The sequence below is a fragment of the Hemitrygon akajei genome, chromosome 11, assembly GCF_048418815.1.
Source record: "Hemitrygon akajei chromosome 11, sHemAka1.3, whole genome shotgun sequence".
Classification (NCBI taxonomy): domain Eukaryota; kingdom Metazoa; phylum Chordata; class Chondrichthyes; order Myliobatiformes; family Dasyatidae; genus Hemitrygon; species Hemitrygon akajei.
In genome coordinates, this window is record NC_133134.1 from 109,203,272 (window position 1) to 109,224,833 (window position 21,562).

The 21,562-nt window shown below is 38.9% G+C and overlaps 1 protein-coding gene across 2 annotated transcripts in view; it reads left to right on the forward strand.

The window, feature by feature from the left end:
• Positions 1 to 21,562, forward strand: part of LOC140735886 (AP-1 complex subunit gamma-1-like) — a 161,602-nt gene that overhangs the window by 31,972 nt on the left and 108,068 nt on the right. For both annotated transcript variants that reach the window (XM_073061459.1, XM_073061460.1), the window contains exons 5-6: positions 8,681 to 8,777; positions 11,155 to 11,231. In XM_073061459.1, the coding sequence (XP_072917560.1) occupies positions 8,681 to 8,777; positions 11,155 to 11,231 (174 nt within the window). The remainder of the gene's footprint in view (positions 1 to 8,680; positions 8,778 to 11,154; positions 11,232 to 21,562) is intronic.

Sequence of the window (21,562 nt, forward strand, 5' to 3'; positions counted from 1 at the left end):
GACATTACGGATCGAATTGCAGAGAGAGGCTTTGTAGTTCCTCATTTTTTATCAGTTTTTAGTCCACTCAGAATTTCAGCTGCATTGTCTTTTAGTCTTTTCCCAACTCGACTGCAGTTTCTTCTTTGGTAGAGAATAATGTAACTATTTAATACTTCAACCATGCTCTCTGTCTGCAAAAATAGATTTCATATTTTTACTGGTTTATGATTAGCTGTGTCTACATATGCCAAAAATAAGAACCAATGGAAAAAATGCTGTAGCATTCAACAATGACCCTTGTCAGTCCTGAAATTCAAATTTTTCATCCTTTACAAAAGCAGCATGGCCATCTTGAAACAGAAAATGGAATGTGTTGATATTGAAATTTAAAATAATTTAAAGTCCCTTTCTCTCTTCCCTTGCGAATTCCAAGAAATAACCCAGAATCTCTTTAAGAGGAATCACTTGAAAATGGCCCGTGAAGCATTTGTCTATTTTTTGCTATAACCTTTTTTTATGTACAGATTGCCCAAATACTGTGCACAAGTATTTCAGCAGGTGAAATTATCACATAACTGGGATTTCTGGTTTGCTCAAAAAGGCTAAATAAAATTGTTTGCATTTTAAAGCAACTACGGTAGTGATGACTTGAGACTGAGAGAAAGAACTAATAATAATTGAAACCGGTGGTTGCTCACATTTCACCTAAAACTGAGAATCCTGCTCCTGAACATAAGGGTTCATTTTAACTGATTAAATTGCATAGCCTATTTTTGAGCTGCATATTGATACAAGATTGAGCATCGTTTCTGTTTCTCTGGGACCTTTAAAGTTTACATGTGGATATGGTAAATATGTGGGATGGGAACCAGGATGATAGAGCTGAGGATGAGCCAGCAGGTTTACAAATAGATGATGAATGTAAGGAAGGATGAACCAATGATTGGGTACAAATACAGACAGCAAAGAGTTAAATTGTACCACAGAGGCAAAATTCAAAAGGGGAAAGAATGCAGGACAAGGTGCTGTATTTAAATGCGCATAGCATTTGGAATAAAGAGGATGAACTTGTGCCGCAGTTACAGATTGGTCAGTATGATGTTGTGGCTGAAAGAAGACCATAGTTGGGAGCTTAATGGCAAAGTATTTAATTTAATTTATTAATTATTGTATGTAATTAGTTTTGCTACAACAAGTGTATGGGACATTGGAAAAAAAGTTGAATTTCCCCATGGGGATGAATAAAGTATCTATCTATCTATCTATCTATCTATCTATCTATCTATCTATTTGTTTTCAAAAGGACAGGCAGGAAGGCATAGGCAATGGTATGGCTCTGTTGGTAAGAGATGGAATTACATCTTTAGAAAGAGGTGACATATGGTCAGAGAATGGTGAATCTTTGTGGGTAGAGTTAACCAACTGCAAGGGTAAAATAAAAGTATGGGAATCAAATATGGGCCTCCAAATAGTGGCCAAGATGTGGGGTTGAGATTGCAAAGGGAGCTGGAAAAGGCATGTAATAGGGTAATGACTCAATTGTAATGGGGTCTTTAATATGCAAGGGGATTGGGAATATACAAGGGTGTTGGATCGTAAGAGAGGGAATTTGTTGAATGCCTACAAGATGGCTTTTTAGAGTGGCTTGTGCTTGATCCTACTCAGAAAGGCTATCTTAGATTGGATGTTGTGCAATAACCCATATCTTATTAGGGAGCTTAATGTAAAGGAACCCTTAGGAGTCAGTGATCATAATATGATTGAATGCATACTGCAGTTTGAAAGGGAGAAGCATAAGTCACATATATCAGTATTGCAATGGAATAAAGGGAATTAGAGGCATGAGAGAGGAACTTGCTCAGGTGGATTGGAGGAGGATACTGGCAAGGATGACGGCAGAGCAGAGATGGCTGTATTTTCTGGGAACAGTTCAAAAGGCACAGTATAGATATGTCCCACAGAAGTGGTTCTCAAATGGCAGGTGTGGGCAACCGTAGCTGACAAAGGAAGTTAAGGACTGCAAAAAAGCAAGAAAAGGGTATATAAGGTAGCAAAAGTGAGTGGGAAGTTGGTTGATTGAGAAGTTTTTAAAATCCACCAAAAGGCAACTATAAAAACTATAAGAAGGGAAAAGATGAAGTATGAGGGCAAACTAGCCAATAATATAAAGCAGGATACTAAAAGTTTTTTTTTTCACTTATATAAAGTTATATAAGAGTTATATAAAATGATGCTGGTAGGGTAGTAATGGAGGACAAAGAAATGGCAGATTAACTTAATGGGTACTTTGCATCTGTCTTCACTGTGGATGACACTAGCAGTGTGCCAGAGATCTGTAAGTGTCAGGAAGCAGGAGCGCTATGGCTATTACAAAGGAAAAAGTGCTAGACAAACTCAAAAGTCTCAAGATGGATAAGTCACCCGGACCAGATGGACCATAAAATCCATCCCCGAATCCTGAGAGGTTGCTGAAGAAATAACCAAAGCATTGGTCATGATCTTTCAAGAATCATTTGATTCTTGCATGGTCCCAGAGGAGTGGAGGATTGCAAATGTCACTCCACCCTAAGAAGGGAGGAAGGCAAAATAAAGGAAATTTTAGGCCAGTTGGCCTAACTTCAGAGGTTGGGAAAGTGTTAGTCTTATTATTAAGGATGAAGTTTCAGGGTACTTGGAGACTAATGATAAAATAAGTCAAAGTCAGCATAGTTTCTGTAAAGGGAAATCTTGCCTAACCAATCTGTTAGAGTTCTTCGAGGAGATTACAAGCAGGGAATGTTACTTACTTGGATTTTCAGAAGGCATTTGATAAGGTGCCACACAAGGCTGCTGAACAAGATAAAATCTTATGGTGTTACAGGAATGATACTAGGATAGAAAGAGGAATGGCTTACAGCCAGGAGGCAGCGAATGGGAATAGGGGCCATTTCTGGTTGGCTGCCAGTGACTAGTGGTGTCTCAAGGGTCAGTATTGGGACAACTACTCTTCACATTGTTAGTCAGTGATATGGATAATGGAATTGATGGCCTTGTGGCAAAGTTTGCAGATGATATGAAAATAAGTGGAGGGGTAGGTAGTGCTGAGGAAGCAATGTGATTGCAGCAGGACTTAGACAAATTGGAAGAATGAGCAAAAAAGTGTCAGATGGAATACAGTGTTGGGAAATGTATGATAATGCTTTTTGTAAAAGGAACAGTAGTGTGGACTATTATCTAAATGCGGAGAAGGTTCAAACATCAGAGGTACTGAGGGACTTGGGAGTCCTCGCGCAAGACTGCCAGAAGGTTAATTTGCAGGTTGAGTCTGTGGTAAAGAAGACACATGCATTGTTGGCATTTCAAGGGGAATAAAATATAAAAGCAAGGAGATAATGCTGAGGCTTTATAAGACACTAATTAGGTTGCACTGTGAACATTGTCAACAGTTTTGGGTCCCATATCTCAGGAAGGATGTGTTGTTATTGGAGAGAGTCCAGAGGAGGTTCACAAGGATGATTCTGGGGATGAAGAGGTTATCATATGAGGAGTGTTTGGCTGCTTTGCGCCTGTACTCACTGGAATTTAGAAGTATCAGTTGGGATCTCATTGAAACCTACCGAATGTTGAAAGGACTAGATATGGTTGATATGGAGAGGATGTTTCCTCTGGTGGAGGTATCCAGAACTAGATGGCACATCCTCAAAGTTGAAGGGTGACCTTTTAGAACAGAGGTAAGAAGAAATTTTTTAGTCAGAGAGTAGTGAATTTGTGGAATGCTCTGCCACATACTGGGATGGAGGACAAGTCCGTGGGTATATTTAAGGTAGAAGTTGATAATTTCCTGGTCGGTCAGGGCATCAAAGGCAGGTGTATGGGGCTGAGTGGGATCTGACATCAGACATGATGAATTGGTGGAGTGGACTCAATGAGCTGAATAGCCTAATTCTGTTCCTATGTTACTGGTCTTATGCCTTGAACTATGAGCTAGAAAAATTGAAATTATACCAATAGTTTACTTGGCAGTGAAGAACCACAGTGCATGGATTTTAAAGTCATTGATACAAATGTTAGAAGAGGGATGAAGAAGAGTATTTTTACTTAGGCTTGAATGTGGTAGGCCAGGAATTCACCGCCTGAAGGGTAATGGAAGCTATATTTTTTAAAAAAGTCATTACATCTAAAAATATTCCTGGAATTGTACTTAAGCTGCTATGACCTGCAGCACATTTTATAAGGCCAAATATCTTATTTATTACGATAGGCCTATGGCTACCTTCTGTGATGGATTTTTTTTGTATGATTCTGTTATGACATTCTAACTAGTGGTGCAATAATGGACAAATGTTTTGCAAAGAACAATCTAGTGAAACCTGAGTAAGAGAGCTGGTGTAGACTGTAAACAATCTCAGTGGAAATTCCCCATGTAAATGAGTTCATTAACCTCCTATTGATAAAGATAAACCAATGAAAAATGTGCAGATTTTCAAAGGCAATAACAACCTTTTTGTGGATGTGTAATCAACCTTTGATTTTTTTAATAAATATGCAGAGTAGCGAAGTCTTCACAGTTCAAATTCAGCAAGCTCTGGTCTAAAATGTCTCTGCATTTAAAGCAAGGTCAAATGTAATAGAATAATTAATCAGGAAAATTTCCAGAGATGGAACAAGGGATCGTCGTTTCAGTAGCTTCAAAGTAAAAGCCCTGGTACAGGTATGAAATTGTGATGTGACTTACAGCATCACTATTTCAGTACCTGATTAGTTAATCACACTTTGATTAGTTAATTGTGAGAAATTATTTCCAAAATTGCTGCTAACAAGTGGAAGCATTAAAAATTTGCAACTCAGATAATTCTGCGGAGTGAAGATGCACAAGATTTTTTAGATTTTTGCAACAAAGGAAGACAAATGCTTTCACACAATCAGATTGCATTTGCGTTGTGCTTATGTGGTTAACAAGAAAAAAACATAGCTTCAGAAAGGCATAGTTGAAAAATGTTTTTTCAATGTGTCTCTGAAGGGAAAAAAAGACTATTTTAATTAAGTATTTGCCATCTTCATTTGCAGTGAGTCATTGATCAGGTAGGTTTTTATTACAAAGCATAAACTTCTCTTTACCAAACATTGCATTTTCAGATACTTATCAGAAAGATGCAGGGAATTAACCAGGCACTCTTCAGCCTAATTGTTTGCCGAATCAAACTTTTGCATTCTTTCATGTGCATCAGCTGAAGTCCAGTTTCTCTTTGAAAACATTCTGGAACATGGAAATTGAACATAGCAGATGCTATGAAGGTGGGTAGCCCGAGACCAGCCTATTAGCACAACTGGTCTCTTGTCTGCCAGTGGAGGAAATAATTGTCTCTATACTGGCAGTCACTACTTCTGTGGTCATAAGGATATTGCAAGATAACATGAGTCATTTGGCTGCTGAATTGGAACCTGTGAAGAGGGTACTCTCTGATTAGCTGGTGAATGCTCTGGAGATTTAGTGGTACCGTAGATTTCGCACTACAGAGCGCACCTGATTAAAAGCCGCTGGCTCTAATTTTAGAAAGAAAATCAATTTTGTACTTGTACAAGCCGCACCGGATTTTAGGCCGCACCGGATTTTCGGCCGCAGGTGTCCCACGTTGTAATATGAGATATTTACACAGAAAGATATTACACGTGAGGATTTTTTAACTTTTAATTAAATCCATATGGTAACATAAACAAATACATATTGCAAATGCTTTTTTTCGAACCGTGCCTGTAACGCGGCTACTTTTAAATATACGTTGCGTATACTTCTTTACTGAACAACATTCCAATATCTCCTAACGACTGGTAAAAAATATATATACTGCAGCCTACCAGGAAAAGTTATTGATCGCCTTTAACTTAAAAGCAGCGTTCGCTCAGATCTAATGCCGCTCGCGTAATGCGCTCGCCCCCCTCCTTCCCGTTTATCGCAAACCGGTATTTTTCCCACAAGACGCGGCGAAACCGGGTGTGACGTCATAGCATCCCGCGATGTAGTACAGAAAACAAATATAGTTAAAACACTTCTAACTTTAACTAGAAAATGAATTACTAAGCGAAAATATTATAAACTAAATAACTGCCATAAAGGCAGCACAATGCTTTTCTTCGAGTGTTTTCCATGTTGATGAGGGTGAGTACAAATGACTGATTTACAATAATTTAATTGTGAAAGTGCGCTTGATTTATCGTACAATTTCATTGGACCTCTGTGAACTACTCATCAATTTTATTGGTCTACTGTTACGAGGCAAAATGTTTTTGGCGGCATGAAAAAAAATCATGCATTAGCCGCACCGTAGTAAAGGCCGCAGTGTTCAAAGCTGTTCAAAATGTGGGAAAAAAGTAGCGGCTTATAATCCGACATCTACGGTAGTTTTTATTTCTGGCAAGGATGTACAATTTTTCTGATCCTGGCTGGATTAGGCAGCCTGAAGTGATTTTGATGCAGCTGTTCACAGTTTTCCTTGTGCAAATGGTGTATTCCCATAATGGAAAATTATGTTCTGCTGGAGTAATGTGATATGAGCGAGAGCCTCTGATTGGTATATTCTTTATTTTTTGTTCGCAAATTATCATGACATGAGATGTTAATTTATTCATAAAGAAAAATTATATGTGTGTAAGTCTAGCAAACTGAAATAAAACAGGGTCCTTAACAGGGTCATTGATCCTGTTATAGTTACAATTCTATAGATATACCGAGTATGCCTGCAGGAAAATGAAACTTGGGGTTGTATATGGTGACATATATGTACTTTGATAATAACATTTACTTTGAACTTTGAAAGGATATAAAGAAACCAGGAAAGAACTCAAGATAGGGCTTGAGGGCTGAAAAGGGCCATGAAATACCCCTGACAAGTACGATTTGGGAAAATCTAAATGCATTTTATAAATGTATATCTATTAAAAACAAGAGGGCAGTTAAGGAGAGAGTAGGACCACCCAAATAAAAGAAAGAATTTATGCCTGGAACTGGAGGATATGGGCAAAGTACTAAACAAGTCCTTGACTTTGATATTCACATTGAAGCACGTGGAGGAAAGTGAGATCAGTATAGGGAATGTTAATAATCTAGGTCATGCTGAGTCAAAGGAAGAGATGATGTGTCTAGTGAAGAACATTCAGATTCATGGTCCCCAGAGCCTGATGGGATTTATCTTGGGTTATTGAGAGAGACAGAACAGGAGATTATTAGGGCTTGAAAAAAAAACCTTTCTATATTCTCTAGCCACAAGTGAGGTCCCAGAGGACTGGGGAGTGCCCAGCATTGTCCCTTTGTTTGAACAGGGTAGTAAGGATAATCCAGGAAATTGTGAACTGGTGAGCCTCTCATTAGTGGTATGGAAGCTGTTGGAGAAACCTCTTGGGGATTGAATTTATTCTCATTTAGAAAAAGCAGGACTTATTAAGGATAGTCAGCATGGTTTTGTATGGGCTGGTCTTATCTTACATCCTTGATTAGGTTTTATGAGGAGGTATGAATGCTTTTGAGGTTAAGACAGTGGAAGTTGTCTTCATTGACTTTCAGGCATTTGACAGGGTCCCTCATGGGAGCTAACCTAGAAGGTTAAGATACATGGAATCCATAGTAACTTGGTAGATTGTCTTCTACAACAAAGCCAGGTTTTACTCCAGACGGTAGTGATGGAAGGGTGTATTCTGATTGGAGGTCTGTAACTTGTAGCATTCTGCAGGGATTAGTGCTGAAACCCCTGTTGTTCATGATATACAGTATGTAAATGACTTGCATGAAAACATACAAAGGCTGTTAGTTATTTTGGAGATTATGCTAAAAGTTATGGATAGTGAAGGTTGTTGCAGGATTTACAATTGCACACATGGGTGGAGAAATGGCAGATGAAGTTTATTTCAGACAAATGTAAGGCATTGCACTTCAGGAGATCAAATACAGAGGAAAGTATACAGAACTTAGGATATTGATGTACAGAATGATCTTGGGTCCAAGACCATAGCTTCCTGAAAATGGCAACACAAGTGGATAAGGTGTTGAAGAAGGCATATGGCATACTTCATCGGTCAGACTGAACATTGCAGTCAGGAAATCATTTTGCAGTTCTATAAAACTGGGTGGGTCACATTTGGAGTATTGTGTGCATCTCTGCTTGCCCCATTGTGGGAAGGACATAAAGGGTGCAGTAGATGTTCACCAGGATGTTGCCTAGATTAGAGAGTATTAGCCATAAGAAGTATTTGGACAAATTTGGGAATTTTTTCTCTGTAAATAAAGGGACTGAGGGAAGACCTGGCAGAAGTGTACAAAGTTATGAGAGGCATAAATAGGATCGATAGTCTCTGTGGGGTAGAAATGTCAAATACTAGATATCAAACTTTAAGGTGAGATAGATTATATTTTAAGGAGATTTATGAGAAGGGTGGAGGTGCCTGAAACATGCTGCCAGGGGATGGTAGTCGCAGATATAAACATGGTATATAAGCAGCATTGAGACATGCAAGGAATAGAGGGATGGAGATCATATAGTAGATTTAGTTTGGCAGAATTGGCAGCACAGATATCGTGGGCCAAGTAGTCTGTTCCGTTACTGTTCTGCATTTTATGAAGTTAATCGGATCTGGTTCTGCTAATGTGCTTTGTCTTTTGAAAGGATTTCAGAAGTTTGCTTGTGTCTGGTACTTAAATGACTCACAGCTAACGATGTCTTGTTCACAGGCTGCACTGGCTGCTGTACATGTTATTAGGAAAGTACCAGAGCTCTTGGAGATGTTTCTGCCTGCTACGAAAAACCTACTTAATGATAAGAATCATGGTATGTGGCCTTGTTTTAAAGTGTAACTTGCTGAAAATACTGTTTTACTTAATGCTGTTATAGTTAGATTTTCGTTCTTTTTTTTGTTTCAATCCTTTGAGAGTCTTATCTAGGATAAGTTTTCTTCCCAGAATGTTGATTAACCAGTTCAGTTTTGTTTCAGCAATATGTCTGCTCACAATCACCTCTACTAGTGGAAGTTTTATTAAAAATTTCAGTGATCTCTAGCTTACTTCCAAATATCAGTGGTGCAATTTAAGCACCATGCTCTGAATTATTAGATCAGTAGTGTAAATGTGATCCCATCACACTCCTTGCAGATTTTATTTTTTTAGCATAATAAAATGTAGTCAGTTGATGCTTGGCAGAAGGGCAAGGTGGTATCTAAATATGTAATAAATGCAACCCTTGCACCCAAAGAGGTGGATAAATTAACAAAAAATCTAGAAAGAAAATAGGTTCTCACTTTCCCAAAGTATTATGAATGAAAGTAGAGCCTTGAAAATGTGCACTTCTATTTTGATTTTTAGACAATTACATGGACAGTGACCACCATATTATTATAATATTCCCAGATAGCTTAGAATATTCATGCTAAAATAATATATTGTAGCAACATCCAACTTATTCAGTAATTTATACTAGGTCATGGGGAAGTGCACTTGCACTGGTTATCAATTGCACTACATTTGGTAGAGTATGACTTATGAAGCAAGTGACTGTGAAAGTAGTTCTATTTTCCTTTAAGTCAGAATTACAAGTGGCAGTGCTTGTATTATATTGCCTTACTTTTAGAATGTTGTTCACATTTCTACCATGTAATCTTTTCAATCATAAACATGTGTTTTTCTGTAATAGTGATTGAGAATGCAATAGAGAATGGTGATTCTATGTGATACCAAGTTTTAGGCAGCAGTGTCTTTTGTCATGCAAGTACATAAGAACATATGTAATATGACAGGAGTAGGCCATTCAGCCTGATCTTCCATTAAGCAAGATCATGACTAATCTACTTCAAATACCTTTTTCAGCCCTAGCTCATATTCCCTTTCAAATATCTTGTCATTGCATGTTGAGCCTTCCAGTGTTGAGGTTCAGCCATTGATTTAATTTGAAGCATTGCAGTTGCTCTTAAGACCAGAAAGGAATAACCATAATTCTGTAGATTGACCACTGTATGTAAATCAAATAAAATAGCATGGCACGTGCACTAAGTTAAGCCTGGATTTTTTAAAGCATAGCTTATAGCACTTGTTTATCAATTAAAGTTTCATTTTTTGTCACCATCAATTTGTATTTTAGTGAATACAAAAATGATGGTGGTTAATGAAATAATGAAATAGGTTAAATGCAAGTTGAAGACCATGTTAAAATTCATAGTGAAAGTGAGAAGAATTTGTACGTCATTTAGATATGCCATATGGCAGTCTAAATTACTATTAATATCAAATCTGCCATTTCAACTTGTAGGATTTATTGCCATCTGTTTTTCTCAGTTCTGTATTCTAAAAACTAAAGTTCAAAGACATGATCTAATTGGAAAGGGTCTAAATGGCCAAGTTACCTTGTGTTCTCTATAGGGCACAATACCTTCACATTGTTATTCATGACAATGAATGTTGATGGACCTTGTAACTGAATGCACCTAGGGAAGATGCTGAGCAGAATCTGTTCTTGCCAGTTGTCCTCATTTACTGTGCACCATATCAGCATGGCTATCCTAGCTAACATAATTATACCTGTTTTCTCCCTTCCCAATCCTCAATCCAAAGTTGTTAGCTTTGAAATTAGTCGATCGGTTCAACCAACTGGTAGCACATGGGAATGATAGAATCTGGGAGTTCTCTGGCACACTAGTGTTACACTACATGTAGCCATCAGAGCATCTCTTGATTTTCCCATCTGTAAATTAGCCTTCCTATCACTTGTCCCAGCAAGAGGAACAGAATAGTGACTGGTAACTGGGAGGTGTGGAATTGTTCCTTGATACTTCAATATCTTTAATAGAGAGGAAGAATTTCTCAGAGCTCTTCATGACAGATGAAACAGATATTCCACAATCCCCCTTGCTTTTGCACCCTTCCATTCCACCAGGCACTGTTTTATTAGCTTCAGCAATTTTATCTCCCTAGGAATATTACCTACTACGAGTTATCCACTGCGTCACTTGTGTACTTTTTAAGTTGCTGATTTGTTTTGTATCTTGGCGTATTTTTGTTTACAGACTGGTTACAGTTTTATGGTTTCTCTTAAGCAAAGACTAGAAATGAGTGAAGGTGCAGTAGTTTCTGGGGTCATCAGCATTATAATTCACTGCCTTGTCGTTCATTTGATGCATTCATCAGTTAAAACACTTCTCTCTTTCTTTGTCTTCAAGGTGTTCTCCATGCTGCTGTTGTCCTTGTCATAGAAATGTGTAAACATAGCCCTGACACACACACTTATTTTCGCAAGGTACAGCCACATCGTGTTTACCATTGCTATCAGAAACCTGTTTTTTTCAATGTACTCATTTATATCCAGCTTTTTGCTTTTAAAAACTTTTTAACTTGCTAATGTTGCAGGTACTGTTCATTGTGCAATTATAAAATAGATATTAAAATAAAGTAATGAAACATAATAAATGTTTTATATAATTTTTGTTCATTCTGTAACTGGGAAAAGCTTGGACTTCATTTTGATGCAGATTTATCTGTACAATGTATTTGTGTGCCATGGAGAAAGACGTTTTTAAAATATAATGTGGACATATAAAATTAAAGCGAAGCTACTACCTAGTGAGTAACTATCACACTGTAAGCTTTCAGGTTTGATAGCCGGTCAGCTTTTGTGTTAATCATTCTCAGAATCAGAATCAGGTTTATTATCACCGGCGTCACTGGAAATTTGTTAACTTAGCAGCAGCAGTTCAATGCAATACATAATCTAGCAGAGAGAGAAAAAAATAATAGTAAAATAAAATAAAACATAATGATGACAGGAAGGAAGGAAAAAGTAGTCCTGCCTTTGGAGGGGAAATACCTGTGCTAAAAGCTGACTGGATGCAGCTGATCGGAAGGTATGTACATCTGGCCAGGCCAGGGTTGATTGGTGCCCTTTGGTGTGTTCTCACTCTCCTTTGACATATATGGAAAATATGACCTTGTGGGCTGATGATGAAACATTATCTTAATAAGAGAGAGAGCGAAAACAAAGTGCAATAAAATTGATCAGGGAAGCCCATTAACCAGATATAAGAGGAATTGGTGGATACATGGTGCACTAAAATAGACATCGAGGACCAAACTAGGCCTTGTCCCTGAGCTTATAGGTCTTATACCCAGCATAGTGAGTGAAATTGAAGTTGGTCAGCTGAAGAAAGTGGGCAAGTGAATTTAACTCTGACAGATACAGGGATTTTTTTTGGGAAAGTAAACCAAGCTAGGGTAACACAGGGAATGGCAGGACCCTGAAGAGTCTGGTAGAACAGAGTGACCCCAGGGCTATCAGTATGCAGATCACTGAAAGTGCCAACACCGGTAGATAGGGTGGTGAAGGTGGTGTAGATCATGCTTGCTTTCACTGACTGTGGCATTGCATACAAGGATTGATAAAATTATCCAAAATGCTGGTTAGCTGTACTTGAGTATTATTTGCAATTCTGTTCGCCATGCTATATGTGATTAAACTAGAGGAGGCACAGTAAAGATTCGCATCGATGTTGCCAGGACTGGAGAGTTATCAGGTGAGACTGGATAGGCTGGAACTGTTTTCCCTGGATCAATGTATAAGTTACAAAATAATGTAGGGCATAAATAGGATAGACAGCTTTTTTCCAGTTGTAAGGGAGTCTTACTAGAAGGCATAGTTAAAGGAGAGATGAGGAGTAAGTTTTTATTTCCACCCAGATAGCGGGTGGTCTGTGGAATAAGTTGCAAGAGGTGATGATACAGCCAGGTACAATTACAACATCTGGACAGATACATGGACAGGATGTATTTGGAGAGATATTGTGTCAATGCAGGCAAGATACCATAAGATGGGTGTTTAGGTCAGCATGGGCAGATCAGACCAAATGGCCTGTTTTCATGTTGTATTATGAATCTATAAATGCAAGGAACATGGCAAGTCCAGTCAGCCAGTGAAGTTCAGGGACTAGACCCATGGCTGCTGCAGCCCGTGGGTGGGCACTAGAAAACAACACTGTCAACAAAGTTTTATGATCCTGCCATCTCAGCGTAGATAACAAGGTGTCCTTCCTCTCATGAAACACGGGATGGGACTGAAAGTAAAGTAATCCAAGTCATAAATATGACCATGAGAAAGAAAGGGAAAATTATGGATGAAGAAATAAAGGCTGGTTGATGAGGCTTTTGTAATAGTAAAGAAACCTAAGTAGTCCAAAATTTAGTCTGCAGCAGCAGGATTATTCCAGGGTGGTTCTGGTCACTGTAAACAGTGTCAATGCATTTGGAGTGGCCCAGGTATTTCCAGCCTTACCATAACCTGTTAGGATAATGTTAGTGGTAAAAGTAGTGTCCTGTTTCAAAATCATGAAGGACAATGAAGTTTCTCTTTAGATACAGGAAATCCTGTACAAGATGAGGCTATTGGCAAGCACACTTGCTTCTAGAGTGTCCTTTCAATATTGACTGCTCTACCGATGATGATGATTGTGCCTGTAGTGCTGCCACCCTGTGGTCTGAACTTCCTTAAATTTTCATACTTCTCTATTCTTGTTAGGAGGTATAATTTCAAGTTAGTAGGAGATGTGCTTAGTTAGTTTATGGATGACAAAAGTTGGCGGTGATGTGAATCACCAGGAAAGCTGTCTCAGGTTACAGTAAGATATAAACCAGATGGAAAATTGGGCAGAGCATGGTCAAATGAAATTTAGTCTCAAGTACAATTTCAAGTTTAATTGTCATTCAACATGAATACAGCAAAATGATCCAGCATTACTCTGGGATCAATGTGCAAAACACAGTACCAACAGTCATTCACAGCAGAAGGCACATATAGCACATGTATGATAGCAAAATGCAGTCACAAAAAATAGTCCAAGTCCCTGAGTCCATGAATGTTGCAACAGCCTGCAGTCAAACACAGTACGGCTTGTATTCTGCCAAGCAAACATCAGGATCGGCACCAACTCCAGCATGGACGCCACGCTGCACCGCCTCTGGCACTCTGGTGGAACAGACTCTCTCTCACCTCAAGTTCTGCTAGGCAGTTTTAAACAGTCAACACCACAGCTATGACCAAGGCCACACAGCTTCCCCACCGTCTGCCAATAAACCACTGAATTGGACTTGCACCATTCCACATTAACAATGTCCAACAGGTTCTTGGGATACACAGCCTTCATGCACCCACTCCAGCGTTTCGCTGATGCAGGCAGCAGTGCGATCCACACCAAGTCCAGCTCCTTCAGTTTTTCTGCCACTGAGTAACTCGCTGATGGGAAAGTGGGGTAGACCTGCAGTACTTTAAGCTCTTAATGTCCAGCTGGGTTTTGCGATTGTAAAAAAAAAAATAAGTTTATAAAGCAATAACACTCAGTTGCTGTGTCTTGAGTGTGCCAGCGTCTTCCCAGAATTCAGTGTTCAAATTCAAGTTTATTGTCATTCAACTGTACACAGCTGAATGAAACAACATTCCTCTGGACCAAGATGCACAACGCAGTACATATAACTCATACACATAACACATAAAATTATATAACCACAAATAAACTAATAAATAATAATATGCCTATATGATACAATTTTAAAAAGTAAACTATAATACAACTGGCACTTAATGTGTGAAGAGACCCGGGTGGTGCCAGGGAGTTCAGTAGTTCAAGTCTTATGGCCTGGGGAAAGAAACTGTTTCCTATCCAAACAGTTTGTGTCCTAATGCTCTGGTATATCCTGCCTGACAGTAGGGATCAAAAGATTGTTGGATGGATAATTGACAATGCTAAGGGCCTTGCACGCGCAGCCCTCCTGATAAATATCTCTAATGGGTGGAAGAGAGACCTGATAATCCCCGCAGCAGTCCTTGCAGTCCTAGTAGTCAGATGTCTTGCAATTCGCATACCAGACAGTGATGTAGCTGGTCAAACACTCTCTATGTTTCTCCTGTAAAAATCGGTTAAAATGTTTGAGGGAGAGGAAGCTTCGCTCAGCTCAGTCTCCTCAGGAAGTGGAGGCACTGCTGTACTTTCTTGACCAAAGAGGTGGTGTTGAGAGATCGTCCATTACATGCATTCTCAGAAGCTTCATACTCCTAACTCTGTCCATGGAGGAACTGTGTATGTGCAGTAAAGACTGCAGTCCTCACTCATCCACAGTCATCTCTGTGGTCTCGTCCGTGTTGAGACTCAAGTTGTTGTGTTAGGACGTTCTACCAGCCGCTGTACTTTCTCTCTGTACGCCATCTCATCGCCGTTGTTGATGAGGCCAACTACTGCTGTGTCATCAGTGAACTTGATGATTCAGTTTGATCTGGATCTAGCAATGCAGTCATGCGTCAGCAGTGTGAACAACAGTGTATTGAGCTTGGCAGCCCTGGGGAATGCCTGTGCTCAGCATGATGGAGCTAGACATGTTACTGCCCACGCAGACTGTGGCCTTTCTGTCAAGAAATCCATGATCCAGTTACAGGAAGAGGTGTTGAGACTCAGTGAGGACAGTTTACCCACCAACATCTAAGGGATGATCATATTGTGTGCAAGCTGATTCCTTTTATAAATTAAAATAGGGACCAGGACCTGTACTCTAACTGGTAAGGTGCTACGGAATATTGATGAATGGAGGAATCTTGGTGATCCAAGTCCATAATTCTCTGGTGTGTTTTTCTTCGCAGGCTGAGACATAGAGTATAAAAGTTGGTGTGTTATATTGCAACTTTACAAATTACTGCTTAGACTGCACATGGAATATTGTGTCCCGTTTTTTTTGCCACACTATGGTAAGGATGTGATTGCACTGGAGAGCATGGAGAGACAATTTACCAGGGCGTTGCCTGGATTTTGATGATTTTAATTGTGGGCAGAGACTGCATAGGTTCATATCTGGAATGCATTGTCAGAAGTGGTGGAATTTTATACAATCACTACATTTAGGAGGTCTTTAGACAGCCACTTGAATAGACGAAGTGTAGAAGGATTTGGTCTGAATGCAGAAGTATTGGATTCGTGTACATGGGCAAAAAGATTGGCATGGATCTGGTGACCCAGAGGACCCATTTCTGTGATGTATGATTAAAACTCTTAAACCCCATACTTTGATCAAGCTTTTAACCGTCTACCCTAATATTCAGCAACAAGTTATGTTTTTTGACATTACTGTGGAGAGGCTTGAGATAGTTTCACTTACATACTTGACACTTCATGACAGTAAACTCTATGACTTTGCTGGATCTAAGAAGTAGGATGGCAGCTAAGTACAGAACAAATATTGTTGATGTCCATAATTCTACCAGAAGAATTGTTTTGGCAGTGTTATGGTGCCACCACAAGTTTGTCATCATATTTTACCTGCAGCGGTATTTTATATCTTGGCATTGCAGGTGAAAAATTTGCTGGAGTTTGAACCTAATCCCATAATACTCCAGGCCACAATATGTCCATGACCTAGTGGCTCCAGGTGATGCTGACATAAGTATTTCCTTGAGCCCCTAATCTACTTCAATTAATCTCATTAGCATACATTTTTCTTCCTTTTTCCCTTGTGCTTATCTAGCTTTGTCTTAAACAAATATTGCCTCCTTGTGACATATTTCGTACTCTTGCAAATCAGTGAATACGTTATTCTCAGTAGTCTATTGGCTAATAGCTTCATGTTTTACATTCCCAGGAGTTAGAGAATCTGAAGTTCTTCAAACATCCAATGAATTATGCCTTGCCCTTCTTTAGTGAGGCTTTCCTTTCCTGGTTATCACCTCTCAATTGTATATTCCCTTAAACAAAGGTGGATGTCAGTTGGATCCCCAGTAACATATATGATGGTTCTTGGAACAATTTCATTTCCCCCACTATTTCTCTTGTTATATATTCAACATGCTCATTAACATCTCACTTCATCCAATGTTCCTACTACCCATCTACCTGTTGTAACAACTTACTCTGGCTGTGTACGTGCATCTACTGATGCTTCTGGACACATCTTCAGTGATGTTCCTGTAATCATCGGGTGTTTCGGGTCTTTCAACATCATACACCCTCTTCCAGGTGACCCAGTCAGGGCTGATCAGACCCCAGCTTATGTCCAGATGGCTAGCTACTTCTTACTCCATGGCTCCTCTCTTTTGATCCACAGCCATCTTGAGGCCCTCTCTGCCACATCAGTGGTACTGCGGATGGTTCTCCTCTTCCTTTCTCCCTCTGTGCCCAATTTGCTGAAGGCTCTGGCTAAAGAACGGGCTGCGAATCCCCTTTATCCAACCTCTACTGGGAGACACCTCGCTCTCCATCCAACCTGCTGACAGTTGCTGACCAGTCCTGAGTACTTAGAGAGCTTCCTTTCAAAGGCCTCTTCCAAACGATCTTCCCATGGGTCTGTCAGCTCCAGCAGCACCACTTGCTTTGTACCTTGTGAACCTCCATTTCCTTTCATAATATAGAGACCAAAATGATGCAAATTGTAACTTGGGATAGTGTTTACAGTAACATTCAATAAATTTATGGTTGATCTTTTACCTCCATGCCTCTTTCCTGTAATAATCCCTTATTCCTGATTCCCTTTAATTTCTTAAGGCTTAGAATGTAGAACAGAGAACAGCACAGTACAGGTTATTTAGCCCTCAGTGTTGTGACAACCTTTTGACCTACTCCCAGCTCAATCTTGCACTTACCTCCCAAGTAGTCCTCTATTTTTCTTTAATCCACGTGCCTATCTAAGAATTGAAATGTCCTTAATATATATGTATCTGTCTCTATCACCATCCTTAGCAGCACATTCCATACAGTCACCACCCTCTGAAAAGCCTACCTCTGGCATCTTGCCTATACTTTCCTCCACTTGTCTTAAAATGATGACCTGTGGTATATTACCCATTGCCACTCTGGGAAAAAGGCACTGGCAGTCCACTCTATCTGTGTCTTATAAAATGATGTTCCTTATCAAGTCACCCCTCATCCTTCTTCACTCCAAAGAGGAAAGCCCTGGTTCACACAACCTTTCCTCATAACACAAGCTCTCTAGTCCAGGCATCATCCTGGTAGATCCCCTCTGCATCCTCTCTAAAGCTTCCACATCCTTCCTACTCCAAGTGCAGTCTAACCATAATCTGCTAGAGCTGCAACATTAAACATTGAGGAAGCAGTTTTCAAAAGTTGATACTGTTGTAGATTGATACAATACCCCATTTAATCAACATTACATATAAATACCTTCCATGAAGTTACCACAGAAAAGTATCCATTACCCAGATGAATGAATCTGTTGGTTTCCAATAACTACAAGGCAAATATGAAATGTTATGGGGATTCAAGAAATCTAGAATAAAAACAGAAAATGTAGCATACTTATTGATCTCTTTCTTGAATATACTGTATGACTGTGTTCACACCTTTCTAGAATGGAGAATTTTCTCGGTTCATTTCCATCTGGGTGAAGACATTTTTTTTCCTTAACTGTTCTAAATAGCTTGCCCCTTAAAGTGAGACTGTCCTCATTTCTAGACTCTGCTGCTAAGGGTAGTAGATTCACAGTTCTACAGCTTGGAAATGGACCTTTCGGCCTAACTCATTCATGTTCCTACTCACATGTATTAAACATTGTAATTGTATCAGTCTTTACCATTCTTCCTGGCAGCTTGTTATAGATTCATAAGAGTTGTACAATGACCTGTACTACATTAAGCCGCAAATGATTTTTGAACATTTTGATGAGGTCCTCCCTCTTTCGCACATTGGCCAAGCAGCTTAATTTCTCATATGACAAATCTGACATTCCAGAAATAATTTTGGTGAACTTTCACTGCACTTCACCATCAAAAATGTCATAATTTCTTCAGTAGTAAGGCCAGACTTGTGCACTTATTGAAGCAAGTATCCCTACTCTTTCTTGTATTTAATTTCTTTTGGATTACAGCTAATGTATAGTTGGCCTTCCTAATTGTTGCATGTAAATATTAATATTCAGTACTTCATGCACAAGGATACTCATTAAATGCCAACACCTTTTGAATCCCTCATTTAGAAAACGCTCTGCCCTTTTGTTCTGTGAAGGTGAACAAACTCATAATTTTCCACATTATATTCCATCTGCCTATTCATTAACTTCCTTGAAACTTTGACATTTTTATAGCCCACACCATTTCCATACCTACTGTCATCTGCATTTCAAGATCAAATTGTTTGTCCAATCTTTCTTTTATCATTTCAAGGGATGCAATGAATTTGGCCAATTATCAACGTTTTGTTATTTTGGAGACAACAAAGTCCTGATTCATAGCTATAGTTTTGAGATTTCATTCTTCAAAATATATGAATCCTGTACGGGTTTTTGTTCCTGTGAGAACTTCACTCAAAATATTGATAGAATAATGAAAATTGTTAGATTTGTTAGTACAACTTAGCATCGTCAAAATGCAAAACTGTCGCTACTGGAGTAATGCAGCTCTCCAAAGTGCAAGGGAACAATGTGCATCTTCACTAAACAGTGAACTAGTTCTGTCCTCAGTTAGTACCAGTTATGGCTTCAGCTTCCCTAAGTTGAGAAGGATGAATTATTGACTTCATTTTGTAATTGTTGTTGCTCTGTGATTGAGGACTTTAATGAATTCAGTTATTTGTTTAGATCATTTATATTCTTGGTGATTTCCTGACTAGGCTTGATTTTGCTTAGCCACAGACTTATGTAGCCACAGCCACATAAGAATCTGATTAATTACTGCCTGGGAACAGTATTTACAAGTGCATCAGTGAATTTTGACAATGGAGGAAAGTGAGGCCCAATTAATCTGTATTATCCTCTCAAGCCCATACAACTGTCAGTGTGGTTTCTCACATAAAATAATTAAAGTACCTTACTTCCAAATTTTGGCTGTTTCCTCCCTGAGTAAGCACTCAGTACTACTAACTTTTTTTAAAAAAATGCTTTTTCTATGCTCTGTCTGCATCTTTCTGCTTTAATGAATATCTTTCTTTCCTCTGCTTTCATAATTTGGAATTTAGAATGAGAAGGTAAGGCTGTCACCAATAAGAAGGCAATTCAACCTGCACTCTCTGCACTAAACTTACTCGGGAGCCTTCAGCATGAGCTGATTTGAGTCTAATAAGGTCACCAATAGGAACAACATTGAAAAGGCAACACCAACTGTAGGACAGTTGCCAATAAATGAATCAAAGATGCATAATGGTAGATTTGAATCGTGATTCTGCATAAATAGAATAAAGTTAATCACCATGTGCTGCTATTTGTGCTGTGCTTTTGTGAAATTATACATCAAACCCAGCATTGATGCAAAATAATATTTGTTGCATATAAGGGTTGTGCCTATTTTCCCACTAATTTTAATGTTCTTTCTCTTAATAAATAAGGTTGAGTTTGTTTTATATTATGTTTTCTCCACAATGCAAATAGTCCAAAGCCGTCCTTGAAGTTGCCTTAAATAGTCAATTTCTAGGTAAATGATGTGGTTGATATAATTATATCCATTTATGGAATTTAGGCATTGTTGTGCATCTCAGTTGCTCTTAAAGATCCTATTGAGCTGCCATAAACTGCTGTACTGTCTGATGAAAGTACTACTGCAGTACTACTGATAGGAGTTCTGGAATTTAAACTAAATGATCTTGAAGATCAAAATATTTGAGTTCTAGTGTGTAACTTGGGTGAGAACATGCAGGCGGCAGTGATGCCTTGTCCCTGCTGCTCTTGACCCTCTAGATAGTAGAGGCTCTATCTTGTTCATTTTTTAGATGGCACAAACTGCAGACAAAATAAGATAGTATTGAAGTAAGTGAATCTTTAGTGTGTTGTGTTACCTAGTGGCCAGCTTGTTACTGTTTTAGTTGTCAGGTTCTGCTCTTTCTACTCATTGGTGACCACTACTCCAATGGCAATAGCTGACTTGCAGTAGGCATTTCTAATGACCATTTGACTATATGGTGGTTAGATGGTTTCTTGCTGGAGTTGATGGCATGTGCAGAGTGACTGTTACTTGTCACTTATCAGGCCATGCCTGAATATTATCCAGGTTTTGCTGCAAATGAGTTACTGATGCAGTTGAAAGTGTTTGGGCCTAGGCTACAGCCCTTAGGAACTCTCACTGAGATTATTGACCTCATTTAACCCTTCTGACCATTCTTTATCATACCTGGTCAAATGCTTCTTGATATCAGGGGCACACACTCTTGTCTCACTTCTGGAATTCTGCTCAAGGCACCATTTCTGAAATCAAAGCTATAAAGATTTTAGCTGTAGATTTGATCGATTAATCATAAAATGAGTGGCATTTTAATAAAGTTGATTGAATCCACAATTTTGGAACAGAGCACTCGTCCCAGTTAGTTTTATAATGAGAAATACCAGGAATAACTAAAGTTTTATGTTGGCTATATTCTTGTCACTTGTTCATACCGTATTTATAAAATAAGCAACGTTATTAGTTCAAGAAAATGCTGTACAGCACTGTCCATGCCCAAGTTGTAATCCGTTACTTTCATGTTGCTGGCTTTCTTTGTTCTTTTTGTTCTCATCTTTGCATTAGTTTTTATTACAGTTCTCTTTTCTATCACCAAATAGTTATGATCGGAAATTGCTTGTTTAAGAGGAGCATTTGGTCAGCAAATTAGGTTTTTGGTCTTGGGC